Source organism: Pelobates fuscus, chromosome 3 (assembly GCF_036172605.1).
Source record: "Pelobates fuscus isolate aPelFus1 chromosome 3, aPelFus1.pri, whole genome shotgun sequence".
NCBI lineage: Eukaryota > Metazoa > Chordata > Amphibia > Anura > Pelobatidae > Pelobates > Pelobates fuscus.
The window spans coordinates 387,228,253-387,243,712 of NC_086319.1; the positions used below are offsets into that span (position 1 = coordinate 387,228,253).

The 15,460-nt window shown below is 40.0% G+C and overlaps 1 protein-coding gene across 2 annotated transcripts in view; it reads left to right on the top strand.

Moving 5' to 3' along the window:
* The window catches only part of LOC134601483 (P2Y purinoceptor 6-like), a 65,063-nt gene extending 56,972 nt beyond the window's left edge, over positions 1 to 8,091 (top strand). For both annotated transcript variants that reach the window (XM_063445980.1, XM_063445979.1), the window contains exon 2: positions 6,057 to 8,091. In XM_063445980.1, coding sequence (XP_063302050.1) covers positions 6,123 to 7,187 — 1,065 coding nt within the window. In that variant the 5' untranslated portion in view covers positions 6,057 to 6,122 and the 3' untranslated portion in view covers positions 7,188 to 8,091. The remainder of the gene's footprint in view (positions 1 to 6,056) is intronic.
* Positions 8,092 to 15,460: the final 7,369 nt, after the last annotated feature.

The window sequence follows — 15,460 nt, forward strand, 5'->3', positions numbered from 1 at the left end:
ACACACTATTCACACTCTCACTAGATGGCAGAGCTCACGCTATCTAGCAAGATATACACGCTACTACAACAATCTTAAACACATTTACAATTCCCAACTAATCTATTGGCCAGTACCTCGATGGACTACCTAAAACTATTTACATCCGTTTTGGTTAGCCACGCTGCCCAAGCACCACATATAGCGAACTAGAGGGCGGAATTTACAACAGCACCCTCTTAGTCTATATACTCTATCAAAAATCTAGTGGGTTCCAAATTTACACGCCTTCCCACTTAGCCAAGATAGGTTGAGATCTAGCGGACCGAATTTACACAGACGCCGCTTAGTCTCCCGGTCCCTCCGACCTAGCGAACGCAATATACACCCTAGAACGCTAGTCTAGACAAGACACCGGTGTCCGGCTTGGGCTATTTACACAGAACCCAGCCTGACTCCAAACCAAAATTAAACGGGCTGACTACAGGGTGTTTAATTGAGCGGTGCCCCTTCGCTCCTTCCCTCCACTGGAGGGGGCAGATTCCATACACAAATAACCCCTTATGGGCCTACCGCACAATCGGTATCCAATACCCCTAGTGGGTCCACCGTCTAAAACAGTGGTCGTCTTACCTCCTCGTTCCTGAACCTTAGTTCACACTCATCGACGGGGACACCCCAGCACTTACTACGTAGAGGCCGATGATCTCCTGGACAACAGACCAGTGGCGCAGAGACGAAGGGAGGTCCACGCAGAAGTTCAGGGGTGCAGCCGTAGAGAGCGTGGGCAAAGATAGACCGTCTCACGCCTCTGCTTCTCAGCTACCGTTGAACAATGAGCTTCCCGGCCAATGCACCAACTGATACCGGAGAAACTGACGGAAGCCATGCACAGAGAGATTCTTTATTCGATTCACCGACCGGGACTCAGAGGGACTAATGTCACCAAAAAACAGCAAAGTCTGAGCCCTGATCATGCAGTGTAGGTCCCTTATATAGGCATGTAGCTCCTCCCATAATCAGTTCAACCTACACATACTCTTATCCATCAACCGAATAGAGACTAAATTCCTGTTTGACCACATGGCTTGCCCAGCACAATGGAGGAGGGGAAATACTCGTATATCCTGTATTCCTACACTTGCTCAGTACACTGTTGATTGTATCTTAGCTACGTTTAACTGACTAACTGATACACCAACATACACATATGCCACGTGGAAATCTCGGCCTACTAAATTTATTTTTACTGAGATTCCACCACAAGAATGTAGCTCCAAACATTGAAATTAGGGCAATTGTCTTACGATTTTCACAATTCAGTAGCTCTAAATAGGCATAGATAACAAAAAGAAACCTGTTATGCTACACTCTATACAATAAAATGAAGACAAGCTATTGTTGCTCTCCAATTTGGAATCCTACCTTGGGGGGGGATCACGGCGGGGGGGAGGGGAGAGGGGCAATAAACAAGGGATGGAAGAAATGTCAGGATATAAGTTTAAATCGTTATTGTGCGACGGCACACAAGACATGGTCTACGGCATGTTCTGTTGACATGTCTACCACTAATTCCTTATTTATGTTATGTAACCCTACAAAGAGTTTGGTATTATTATTATTATTATTTTATTATTTATATAGTGCCAGCAAATTCCATAGCGCTGTACAATAGGTGGACTAACAGACACATAATTGTAACCAGACAAATGGACGCACAGGAACAGAGGGGTTTAGGGCCCTGCTGAGTGAGCTAGAGGGAGTGGGGTATAGTGACACAAATGTTATAAGTTGGCAGAAATGACATAGGTTGCAGAGGAGGATTCACTGAGAACTTGGGTTATTTTTGACAGTTGCAAGAGAGGAGTCATGGGGGGGGGGGGATGAAACCCTGCTTACAGTTTGAATTATATGCTTTCCTGAAGAAGTGTATTTTCAAAGATTTTTTTGAATGAGTGGAGACTGGGTGAAAGTCTAACGGAGAAGGGAAGGGAGTTCCACAGAAAAGGTGCAGCCCTGGAGAGGCGTGCATCAGATGTGGGAGTACGGACAGAGGATAGATGTAGGTCTTTGGCAGAGCGCAGGGGCCTCAACTGGACATCCTTGTGTATTAGGGAGGATAAGTAGGTTGGAGCAGCTTTATGTAGGGACTTATAAGCAAGCACCAGAATCTTAAATTGAGCCCTGGCAAAGGGACTGTGGGCATTTTAGGTGTTAGGTGCTTTGGCATGACTGTTGGCAGCAGCAGTGGCTGGTGAAGTTTAATTATGGAGGAGGACTTGCCTCTACCGCTGGAGTTTGACTCTTACCTCTGACTTTTTGGGCTCTGCTCATTTAGTCCCGTGTACTCAACTTTTAATCCAATGGGAGACAATGTACTCTTCAACACCACAAACTTATAGTTGCATGTAGTGGTAAATTAAAGCGGCCTGACACTACTCCTTCCCCTCCATGTTTTTATCCTATGACAGCTCAGAAGACTTGACAATGCATTGGCCTGTCTTTTAGCCTCTCAAGAATCTACCACTGAAATCTTGTTAGAGAAGAATAAGCATGTCTATGAGTTTAATACTAAAGTCCATAGTATTCATAGTATAGAAGCCACCAGTTTACTGAGCAGTCTCCCTCTTCTTATGTGACAGATGGAATGCTGCTAGGATTTCAACTACATAGGGGAAAACATAGACCAAAAGCTAATTGGTACAGTCTCTTCCTGGTCAGGAAATTAAGAAACTTTATTGGTATTTTGATGTTTTTTCCTTTTGCTATTTTAATTTGTTTTTGCTAATCTGTAAGGCTTTTGACACTGCTGGATAGAGAAGGCTTATCAATCAATCTTTAAGTTTGGATTCCAATATTGTTAAATGGGTAAGGAGATGGCTGAGTGACAGGCAACAGAGGGTTGAAGTCAATGGAGTATATTTCGAAGCAAAGTCTTGTTACCAGCGGGCTATCTCAGGGATCTATACTTGGACCCATTCTCTTTAATATTTTTATTAGTGATATTGCAGAAGGTCTTGATGGTAAGGTTTGTCTTTTTGCTGATGATACTAAGATATGTAACAGGATTGATGTTCCAGGAGGGATAAGCCAAATGGCAAATGATTTAGGTAAACTAGAAAAATGGTCTGAGTTGAGGCAGCTGACATTTAATGTTGATAAGTGCAAGATAATGCATGTTGGACGTAAAAACCCAAGGGCAGAGTACAGAATATTTGATAGAGTCCTAACCTCAACATCTGAGGAAAGGGATTTGGGGGGGGGGGGTAATTCTGATGACTTAAAGGTAGGCAGACAATGTAATAGAGCAGCAGGAAATGCTAGCAGAATGCTTGGTTGTATAGAGAGATGTATTAGCAGTAGAAAGAGGGAAGTGTTCATGCCATTGTACAAAACACTGGTGAGACCCCACGTGGAGTATTGTACGCAGTACTGGAGGCCGTATCTCCAGAAGGATATTGATACTTTAGAGAGAGTTCAGAGAAGGGCTACTAAACTGGTTCATGGATTGCAGGATAAAACTTACAAGGAAAGGTTAAAGGATCTTAACATGTATAGCTTGGAGGAAAGACGAGACAGGGGGGATATGATAGAAACATTTAAATACATAAAGGGAATCAACACAGCAAAGGAGGAGAAACTACCACAACAAGAGGACAAGTATTACTTTACTGAGAGGGTAGTGGATGCATGGAATAGCCTTCCAGCTGAAGTGGTAGAGGTTAACACAGTGAAGGAGTTTAAGCATCCATTGGGTAGGCATAAGGCTATCCTAGCTAAAAGATAAGGCCAGGGACTAATAAAAGTATTTAGAAAACTGGGTAGACTAGGTAGGCCGAATGGTTCTTATCTGCCGTCACAGTCTATGTTTCTATGTAACTCATTATCTATGTCACAGGTAGGCAATATTCGGCATTCAAGGCATTACGGAATACATCTCCCCCCGATGCTTTCCCATCATTATGGCTGTGAGTACATTAAGGGAGATGTAGTCCACAACATCTCGAGTGCTAAAGTTGTATACCCCTATTTTGTATCTTTAACCCCTTAACGCCGTTACGACGTTCTATGCCGTCACACTTTAAGTGGGCTTTAAAGCCGTTGCGACGGCATAGAACGCCGTAACGGCTTTGAGCCCTGGAGCGCCTGGTATACTTACCTTACCGGCGCTCCGCTTCGGGAGGACTGCCTCACAGCCCAGGCAGCCCCCCCATGGCAAATCAGGCCCCCTGGGGCCATGTGATCGCTCTCAAAGAGCGATCACATGGCCCCCTATAGCTGGCTGTGGATCTGCCAGCAGGGGGACTGTCTAAAATATCAGACAGTCCCCCTGCTGGTGGGATCTGTAAAAAAAAAATATTAAACATGTTTAAAAATAAAATAAATATATTTATATATATATATATAATATATGTATATCTATTATATATATATAATATATATGTATATTATATATATTTAACGTCATACATAGTGTATTTTAATACTAATATATAAGTACATATATTAGTATTAAAATACACTTAGAATGACGTTACATATATATAATATACATATATTATATATATAATAGATATATACACATATATTATATATATATAAATACGTATAATTACAATAATAAATAAAATAATAAAATTAATAAATAAAATATTGAAACAAAATTTTATATAAATTATATATACATATGTAATTTCATTCTAACTGTATTTTGTTATTAATATATATATATTGGTAACAAAATACACTTAGAATGACATTCTATATATATATCTATCTATATATAAAATGCAAATAACCGCAAATATATATATATATATATAGATAAATACATATAATTACATAAAAGATTACATTAGTATACACGTAGAATTTAAATACCTATAAATGCATATATATTAAAATTCTACGTGTATATTTAAGTAATCTTTTAACATAATTAGGTGATTTGATTAATTAAAATTTGATTGACATACCTGACAACACAGGGAGAAAGTGCAGAGAATTTAATTCGCAGACTTCGACTGAACTCGCTGAACTCAAATATTAGTGTTTCAAATTGGTAAATTGTATTACAACGATGATATTTTAAGTAAAAGTGACGTTTTTTGCATTTTTTACAAACGAACTGCACTTTTATGGACTATATTATTGTTGTAATATGTTTTACTGTTTTAAAACACTAATATTTGTGTTTAGTGAAGTCTCCCGAGAATAACAGTACCCCCCATGTACAGGTTTCATGGTGTTTTGGAAAGTTAGAGAGTCACATATAAGGCTTGCATTTCATTTTTTTTTACATTGAAATTTGCCAGATTGGTTATGTTGCCTTTGAGAGCGTATGGTAGCCCAGGAATGAGAATTACCCCCATGATGGCATACCATTTGCAAAAGTAGACAACCCAAGGTATTGCAAGTGGGGTATGTCCAGTCTTTCTTAGTAGCCACTTAGTCACAAACACTGGCCAAATATTCGTTTTTTGCTTTTTTAACACAAAAACAAATATGAACGCTAACTTTGGCCAGTGTTTGTGACTAAGTGGCTACTAAAAAAGACTAAACATACCCCACTTTCAATACCTTTGGTTGTCTACTTTTTTTCAAATGGTATGCCATTATGGGGGTAATTCTCATAGTTAATGATAAATTAAAGCCCTGTTTCTCCTGAACAAAATGATATATAATAAGTGTGGGTGCATATAATATGAAAGAGGGGAACTACGGGTGAACAGACATATAGCGCAAATTCCAGTTTTTGTTTACGTTTTGTTTTGATCAGAACGTCTACTATTGACTCCGTCCTGAAGGGGTTAAATAATGTATCCCTCACGGAGAAGGAATGTCATATTGTATTCAATATTTATGTATTCTTCTCACATTTGTGAATATTTGTTAGCAAAATCACATTTTAAAAAAATTTGTTAGAATATTAGATAGTAATACAATGGTTTATAAATAACATGCATATGCAATAATATTAATAAGACATGCATATGCAATAATATTAATAACGGTATTGTCCTCTTTTTTTTTCTCTCCCTGCTTTTCTAACTTCTCCTATTTTCTATACCTTACAGATGCATCAACACACTGGACCCTTGTGATGTTGTCAAGTTCTTAATTAATTACCTTCCCTCTGCAGCATGCCCTCATCTCCCTCGCCTTCTTCCCCCAACTCCTCTCTTACCCCCACAGCACCATCTATGAACTCCTGTCAGCTGGATGAGTCCTACAAGTACATTTACCTTCCAACCTGCTACATCTTCACCTTCCTGCTCAGCTTGGCTCTGAACTCTATTGTCCTCACACGTTGCCTAAGGCGTCCTTGGAATCCATCTCTAGTCTACATGTTCAACTTGGCTCTCAGTGACCTCATGTATAGCTTGTCCTTGCCTTTTCTCATTGCCAGTTACATCTCTCGTGACCGCTGGATCTTTGGGGACTCAATGTGCCGTTTGGTTCGTTTCCTTTTCTACTTCAATCTGTATTGCAGTATCTTCTTCCTTACATGCATCTCTTTCCACCGCTACCAGGGCATCTGCCACCCCATGCGCTCAATGCGGCAAGAGACTATGCGGTGGGTGAGAGCTACATGTGTTCTCGTTTGGGCTGTGGTCTTTGCTATGACTTCACCCATTCTACTATTTGCCAGGACAGGACCTTTAGATGGAATGGAAGATGTTCTAACATGTTGGGATGATGCCTTGGATTCAGACCTTCCACGTTATTTGCCATATGGGATTATCCTCCATACTGTTGGCTTTTTTCTGCCCTTCTCACTCACTGCCTGGTGCTACTCTAGAGTAGTGCGCACTTTGTGCAGAACCCTAAGGCCTGGTGTGGTTCCTGGACCAGTCCCAGGGTTAGCGCAGAGACGTAAGTCAATAAAAACTATTGTTACCATCACACTTCTCTTTGCTCTGTGTTTCCTGCCATTCCATGTGACCCGCACCATTTTCATGTCCCTCAGGGCTGGGAGACCTGTTTTGAGTGGATGCCGGACTCTAGAAGTGGTGGCTGTCTGCTACAAAGTCACCCGACCTCTGGCTAGTGCTAATGCTTGGCTCAATGCTTTGTTGTACTTTGTAACCAAAGAGCAATGTGGAAAAGGGCCAAGGGGAAAAAAGGGTGGAGAGCAAGTGGGAAAAAATGTAATCAAGAGGAAGCCAGTCAAGGTAGAGGATATCTGGGCAAACATGTATCCCTAACTATGCCGAAACAATGAAAGTCAAACATACAGTCCTACGAAAATATTGTATTTTCAGTTCTCCTTAGATAAGGAAGAAATATGGGGATCTGGGCAATTTATTACCTCAATGGACATATTTTTGTGTACAGACTGTGTTTATTGCCTGACAATGAATAATATGTATGTATGAGTTCATGTGCATTATAAGGAGGCCCAATTTGGTCTGTGATAAATGCAAGCATTTCAGAAATATGCAAAGCTCATACTGAATGTTTCTTTGAACTACACAATGCAAAATGTATGATTACCACTGGAATTAACCTATGGACGCACAAGGTTCCTTCAGACTTTAACATCTCTATCTGCCTCTCTGTCAATGAGTGTCTACTTCATCAACAACATTCTCTGCTACAGTGTCTCACTACCTAATACCTTCAGATATGTCTCCCACAGTTCCACTCCATGTGATATTTATCATGAAATGTTTTATAATATGTACGTACAATATGCACTTCTTCAGAGATTCTGCATATGAGCTCTTCCTATTTTATGTCCTTTTCATTACATCAATAAATGCATAGGCTGAAAAAATTGTAAATAATGCTTGTGCTGGCAAGTTGTGGTGACATGAGAACCAACTTGCAAAAATTGAAGATGAAAATGCAGCGGTGTAAAATAAATTCTGAATTCATCATCAGAGTTTGAGGCTTATTTTTTTTCTCCAAACATCAACAAGAGCCATAGCTATTATGATCTAAATCTTTTCAAGTTACCAAAACTTGCTGTTTAATGAATATGCCGCTTTCAGGTGTCCAGAGGGAATTTGTTTAGGTGGGTAATAAGCATTGTTTAAATACATCTACTCACTGTGTTCCTCACTATGATGGTATACATTTGGTTGATATTATCTATTTTGTAGGGTTTGGTTTGCTACACCATTCTCTCTTTCAGCGTGTTTTTCTGGGTATACAGCAAATCATGCGAGAGTACAGTGTGGCAGCAGGATGCTTTGTATGTGCAATATTTCCTTAAATAAATGCCTAAACTGTGTATCTGAATTTGTTTCCTTGTGCCCAGTCACACAAGCATGAATATTTTTACAATTGACAGTCAAGACGACAACTGTTTATGAGTTTGAAGGTATCACTAGAGGGCGCACTTGTACAGATACTGCTCAGTATCGGATTCCAGCAAAAGGGGGAGGAGTGAGATGAAAAATACAACAAATCCAGATGTCTTTAAAATCTGTCTGTGTATCTGTCTGTCTGTCTATCTATGTATCTGTCTGTCTATCTATCTATCTATCTAAATCTCCTTTCTTCCAGTCTAAATGCATGACCTCGTGTCCTATGTAAAGTCCGGTTTGTGAATAGATTTCCACACACTGGCTTGTATTGGCCCCGAATATATTTGTATAATGTTATCATATCCCCTCTCATGCAACGTTTTTCTAAACTAAATAGGTTTAAATTTGTTAACCTTTCTTCATAGCTATGTTCAATTCCTTTTTTTTTATTTTGTAGCCAGCCTCTGCACTTTTTCTAGTGCCATAATATCTTTCTTTTGATACAGGTGTCCAAAATTGCACAGCATATTCAATATGTGGTCTTAACAGTGATCTATAAAGAGGCAAAATGATATTCTCATCCCGAGAATGAATGCCCTTTTTCATGTATGACAATACCTTAGTGGCCTTAGCCACTGCTGATTGACATTGCACATTGTTGCATAGTTTGTTGTCTATAACAATTACCAAATCCTTCTCGTGTGTGATTATCTCTAATTCGCTTCCATTAAGGGTATAAGTTGCTTGTGCATTCTCGATGCATAACTTTGCATTTTTAGACATTAAATTTCATCTGCCAGAGTAACCAGTCCCCCAGTCTATCTATATCCTTCTGCAGCAAAGTAATATCTTGCTCACATTGTATTACTTTTGTGTCATATGCAAAAACTGAAACATGACTTTCAATACTTTTTTCAAGATCATTTATAAACATGTTAAACAAAAGGGGTCCCAAAACGGAACCCTGAGGACATGACTTGCCACCTCTGTCCAGCTTGTACTCTATTTTTAAGCCAATGTTCAACCCAAGAGCAAGAATTTTCATCTAGATCGATTTCTTTGAGTTTGAACACTTATCTATTGTGTGGAACTGTATCAAATGCCTTGGCAAAATCCGAAGAGATCACATCCACTGCAACACCCTGATCTACTTTACTTACTTCTTCGTAGAATGAAATCAAGTTAGTTTGACATGAACCATGCTTCAAAAAAACCATGCTGATTTTTGCTGATAACCATGCTCTTTTCAAGGAATTCTTGGATATTATCCCTTAATAACCTTTCAAATACTTTCCCAGCCACAGAAGTTAAGCTTTTCAGGTCTATGATTTACAGTCAAGAATGTTGGTCAAAAGATCAAAGTTGTTTGTTAGAACCAGGTCTAGACAAGCGTCCTTTCTAGTTGTTGCTTGTACAAGTTGTGACATGAAGGTGTAACTGCCCCCCATGTTTCTGTTATGCCTATTATTTCATATTGTTTAGTGTATGCTATTGCCTCAAGTTCCCCCATTTTGTTATTTAGGCTCCTTGCATTAGTAAGCATACATTTAATATTATCATCAGTCATTTGTACTTTTTATGATTTTTTGTATCAATATTACATACCTCCTCTGTTCTGAGCTTGACCCTTCCCCCATCACCACCCCCCTTATCCTGAGCTAAAGCCCATCTCCTTTCTGTCCTATCTCCATTTTCTAGATTGCTATGACCCTCTCCCACTACTACTAGTTTAAAATCTCCTCCAACATTCTAGCCATCCTGTCCCCTAGCACTGCAGACCCTCTCCCGGTTAGGTGCAATCCATCACTTCTATGAAGGTTGTACCCAAGCGCAAAGTCGTCCCAGTGCTCTAAAAACCTAAAACTCTCCTTCCTGCACCAATACTTTAGCTACACATTGACCTCTCTCATCTCCCGCTGCCTTTCTACTGTAGGGTGTGGCACAGGTAATATCTCCTTTTCTTAAGTTTGCTACCTAATTTTCTGAAATCATTCTTTAGGACCTTTCATCTTCCTCTAACTTTGTCATTGTTACCAACATGGAGCATGACCACTGGGTCATTTCCAGCCCCTCTCAATAATCCATCCAGTCTGTCAGCAACATGCCAGTCCCGAGCACCAAGCAGACAGCAAAATGTCTGGTTGAGCCAATCAGAGTGGCAGATTACCCTATCTACTCTCCTAATGATAGAGTCCCCTACCACCACAATATGTCTTGTCTGTCTGTCTGTCTGTCTATCTATCTATCTATCCATCCAGTATTATTATTATTATTATTATTATTATTATTATTATTATTATTATTACCATTTATATAGTGCCAACAGATTCTGTAGTGCTTTACAATAGAGGGGGATTTATAAATAGGACAATTACAAGTAAACTTACAGGAACGATAAATAACGGCAATGTTAGCAGAGAAGGGTTTAAAGAGGTGAATCAAGTGAATTTCAAATTATGTGAAAGAGAAGGAAGGAGGGTGGGTAGAAGTTTGAAGGAGCAGTGAGGTGAGAGAAGAAATCCTACACCACCACCTTTACATTCAGAGTGTCTTGGGTTGTGGGTTAGTTGAAGACCACCAAAGGATAAAGATGCATGGGTAGAAGTGTCAGAGGGGGAGAGCCATGATTCTGTTAAGGCTAGTAAATCTAGGGAACGAGAGATGAAGAGGTTGTAAACAGCAGTGGATTTAGTAAATATTGCAAACAGAGCGTGCATTCCAGAGGGCAGTATTGAAGGAGGATATAGAGGAAGAGTAACATGAGATGGGTCTGAGATTGGTGTGGTTCCTTGAGTTAGTACGTGGTGGGTTTCCTGAGACCGGGGTTTGGAGAGACATCACCAGCTGCTAGGAGCAGAAGGATAGAAAGGAAGTGAAGGTGGGAATAGGATTTGAAAGTTTTATATGAGGGTATGTATATAGAGGATTTGGGAGGAGTTGGAGGAGATAGGCTGGAAAGATATATGTAGAGTGCATGGGATGACTAGAGAGGGGAGGGTAGTAAGGTGGAAGCAATGAAGATGGTGTTGCCAGGGACAGGTGTGCAGAAGGATAGGGATATTTTAGTAATGATATAAGTTATTGTGAAAGTGAAAAATAGAAGGGAGAACAATTTTTAGAGAAAATGTGTTTTGTTATATAGATATGAAGATTAAACATATGCACATATATAAACATATACATATATATATATATATATATACACACATATACCTATGAGTGATTAAACCATGGTTAAGGATGCAGTTTGTTAACAGAGGGATTTCAGGTGAGGAGGGGCTTAGTAACTTGATTGGTGTGTTTTGATAATCAGCTGATCTGCACTATCTATAAGTATGGTAAGAACTGGGGATCTAAAGGATAGAAATAATGTAACTTCAGTTTTCCATTGCCAAGAAGCTAACTCTAGTGATTTTCAGTTTAATAACCCAATGTCCAGCAAAGGCAGGAAAACAAACTGCGTAAGATATCAGTCAGTAATAATTAACTCTCTGAGAGCCAAGGGGCACGTGCTAAATATCTGAAGAGATGTGTTTCACAAACAAGTCACCCATGGTTTCTGTATTCATTTGTATTAATGGGCAATATGCATACATCAGTCTGTGGCTCAAATGTGTTAAAGGGAACCTATCAAGCAACATATTTTCTTACTACATAACTTTAAATGTAGGTTAATTTCCTTGACAACATGTCCTAGCATTTAATAGTACTCAATGTCATCTCTTTAAAAATATTTATTGAAGTCAAAGGACTGAGTGTGAGAATTAATATTGTCTCTAAGAAAACCACACCTCCTCATCTTTATGCAAACACCACTCTTTGATTTTAGGGTCCGGTCCTCCCACCAACCCAACTTTTTTCCTTGTGTTTCCAAAAAGCAAAGCACAAGCACTTCATAAGACACAGGACTAAACACAGTGCTTTTTGCATGGTCCGCCATCAGTGGGCCGGCCTGAACGAGTGACAGGCAGTCTGGTATGCATTCACACAAGGCTGACCTGCCAATCCTCTGAGCAGAAGCGCCCCCTCTGGGCCATGCCAGTAATGCACTTTGCATCACAAACCCACTCATTTTTAACTCGCCCAACAACATCCCATGTCACAGGATACCGATGTTGGGAAGTATGGGTACCTCCGAAAGAAAACCAGTTGTTGTCTTGTTTTCTGTGGAACTATTTTGGGACATCACCTCATGGCTGACCGGTCAAAACTTCATTTGAATGTCAATTCCAATCTATCGGAGGGATCTGAGTGCTATTTTGACAAAGTGGGCGCTCAGACTCAAGCTATTCTGGGATATGACTTTTGTGGGGTTCCTATGACATTTTTATATTTGATATTTTTAGGGTGTTTTGTATTATTTTGTATTGCATCCTGTAACTAATATATAATTGAGTTATCCTGTCTTGAGCTCAATTATCTCCCAGACACAGAGACGCCTGGGAGGGACTTGTGTATTTTTGCTATGTAGACCCCATGCTGAGGTCTGTGCATAAAAAGCCGTGTGTGGTCATATAAACCTCAGTTGACTCCCAGAACTATGTGTCGTTTAGTTACTGGGTGGAAAGGGCTTTAATCACTACAGCTTCGAAGAAGGAACAGCGAACATTCCTAGTTGTGGTAGCGGAGCTCCGCTACACTCCCCTGTATTAAAACTCCCAAATTATATACTCTCCTTCATTCACATAACAACACTACATACAAATGTATACCTGCATTTAAAACGCCAACACTACATACAAACACACCACTGCATTCAAATGCAAACACTAGACACAAGCACACCACCACATTCCAATGGCAACAGTATATACATCTCCAGCTATACATGCACACATATACACTATACAAGAACATGCATACATTCAAACACACAAACATTGCCTTCAATTAAAACCCTGCAAGGATGGATAAATGGTAGATCCCCAGCTGGCATAGCATCATGGGATTGTATGACAGATGGGGATCTACCTTTTGCCCACCCTTTCGCTAGTGAGGTGCCCAAAAACATTTCTGACACTAGGGTCCTCTCTACGTTTGTTCCGCCACTGGTGAAGGGGACCAATAAAGAACACAATTATACTGACTGTCAGACATCTTCTTGTTAAAGCTTCTTTTCTTCAGCCCCAAAAAAGGCGAAATAAAAAAAGTCCCGTTGCAACTATTAAATAAAAAAAGGCTGATTCACAAAAGAAAAAGTCACAGCAGACCACATTGCTGCCAAACTAACCAAGGCAAAGGACACACTGACATGCATAAACAGTGTGTATTACAAAACATAGTTTAAGCCTATGAATATTGTGACTTGGTTACAAAAATAATGTGAAAGATCACAGAGTATTATACCTGTACAAATTATTCTTGTATAATTGCCATTTGTAAGAAAAAGAAAAGCGATTCTGATTGAAGATTGAAGGATGAAAAAACTTTGAAAAATGGTTCCATCCCCCTTAACTTCTCAATGAAATAAGTACATTTATTTGAGCTCTAATTACTAAAGAGTAGAAATGAAGAAAATCTGCCGATGGGGATCTTGTAATCTAGATTTGATTTGCTCTAGTTTTAATTACAGTTTTGGCAAAAGTGATTTAAAGGGACACTATAGTCACCTGAACAACTTTAGCTTAATGAAGCAGTTTTGGTGTATAGAACATGCCCCTGCAGCCTCACTGCTCAATCCTCTGCCATTTAGGAGTTAAATCCCTTTATTTATGAACCCTAGTCACACCTCCCTGCATGTGACTTACACAGCCTTCCATAAACACTTCCTGTAGGCTTCCTATTTAGGCTTTCTTTATTGCAAGTTCTGTTTAATTAAGATTTTCTTATCTCCTGCTATGTTAATAGCTTGCTAGACCCTGGAAGAGCCTCCTGTATGTGATTAAAGTTCAATTTAGATATTGAGATACAATTATTTAAGGTAAATTACATCTGTTTGAAAGTGAAACCAGTTTTTTTTTTTTTTATGCAGGCTCTGTCAATCATAGCCAGGGGAGGTGTGGCTAGGGCTGCATAAACAGAAACAAAGTGATTTAACTCCTAAATGACAGTGAATTGAGCAGTGGAATTGCAGGGGAATGATCTATACACTAAAACTGCTTTATTTAGCTAAAGTAATTTAGGTGACTATGGTGTTCCTTTAATTATATTTTAATGCCTGCTATTTTTCATTTATAAAAGCCGACATTTGGTAGATGTTCAGATTGATAATTTTCGTTCCCTCCACAAGGACTTCATAACTTCAAAGTCCAAGAACCATACTAGCACCTTTCTTGATTAACGTTAAATAAGTCCCAGATTTTAACCATTAATTAGCTCTAAATGCATTGCATTAGGTCCAAAAAACCTTGACACCTCTACAGTGATTTTTCTACTGCCTCCCAAAGCCAGATATGACCATTAGGTTATCTGAAAACTTCTCTCTTTAACCCCTTAAGGACACATGACATGTGTGACATGTCATGATTCCCTTTTATTCCAGAAGTGTGGTCCTTAAGGGGTTAAAGGACACTATAGTCACCATAACAATGACAACTTAATACATTTGTTCTTGTGAGTGTAGTCAGTCCCTGCAGGCTTTATAATGTAAACACTGTGTCTTCAGAGAAAATGCAGTGTTTACCTTACAGCCTTGGTACACCTCCAGTGGCCACACCTCAGACGGCCACTAGAGGTGCTTCCTGGTGCAGTGCTGCACTCTGTGGGGGGCACTTAAACCCCCCTTCCCCCCGTGGCTATGGATCCCCAAGCTATTAGCCGCCCCTCCTCCTCCAGCGTAAAGTATCTGCTTCCCCCCTCAACCTAATAATATTGAAGGGGACCCATAATGTAGCCCATGGAGCAGCGTAGCTAAGGGGAGTGGGCCTTGACATTGCCAGGAGACAGGCCATCTAGGGGTCAGTGGTTAGGGATGGGCCTAAGGCTATGGAGTGGGGTGGAGTTATAAGGGGAGTATAAGTAGTGGCCATTTTAGATCTAAGGCTCACTTTTAATCTAAAGTTACACTTACCTGTTGTTGTGGCAGGATTTGTGTGGCTTTGTTTCTTCTTTTGTCTCCTCTGCAGGTTGTCAGCATAATGGAATATTGGCTGGAAGGAGTCCGGGCTGCTGTGCAGGAGAGGGGTGTCGAGTGGCTGAGCGACCGTCTTGGAGATGCTCTGCCGTCCGGTTCAGGAAGCTCCCAGGGTCAGAGGCCGATTAGGAGGACGAGGCCCCCGCAGAGATTG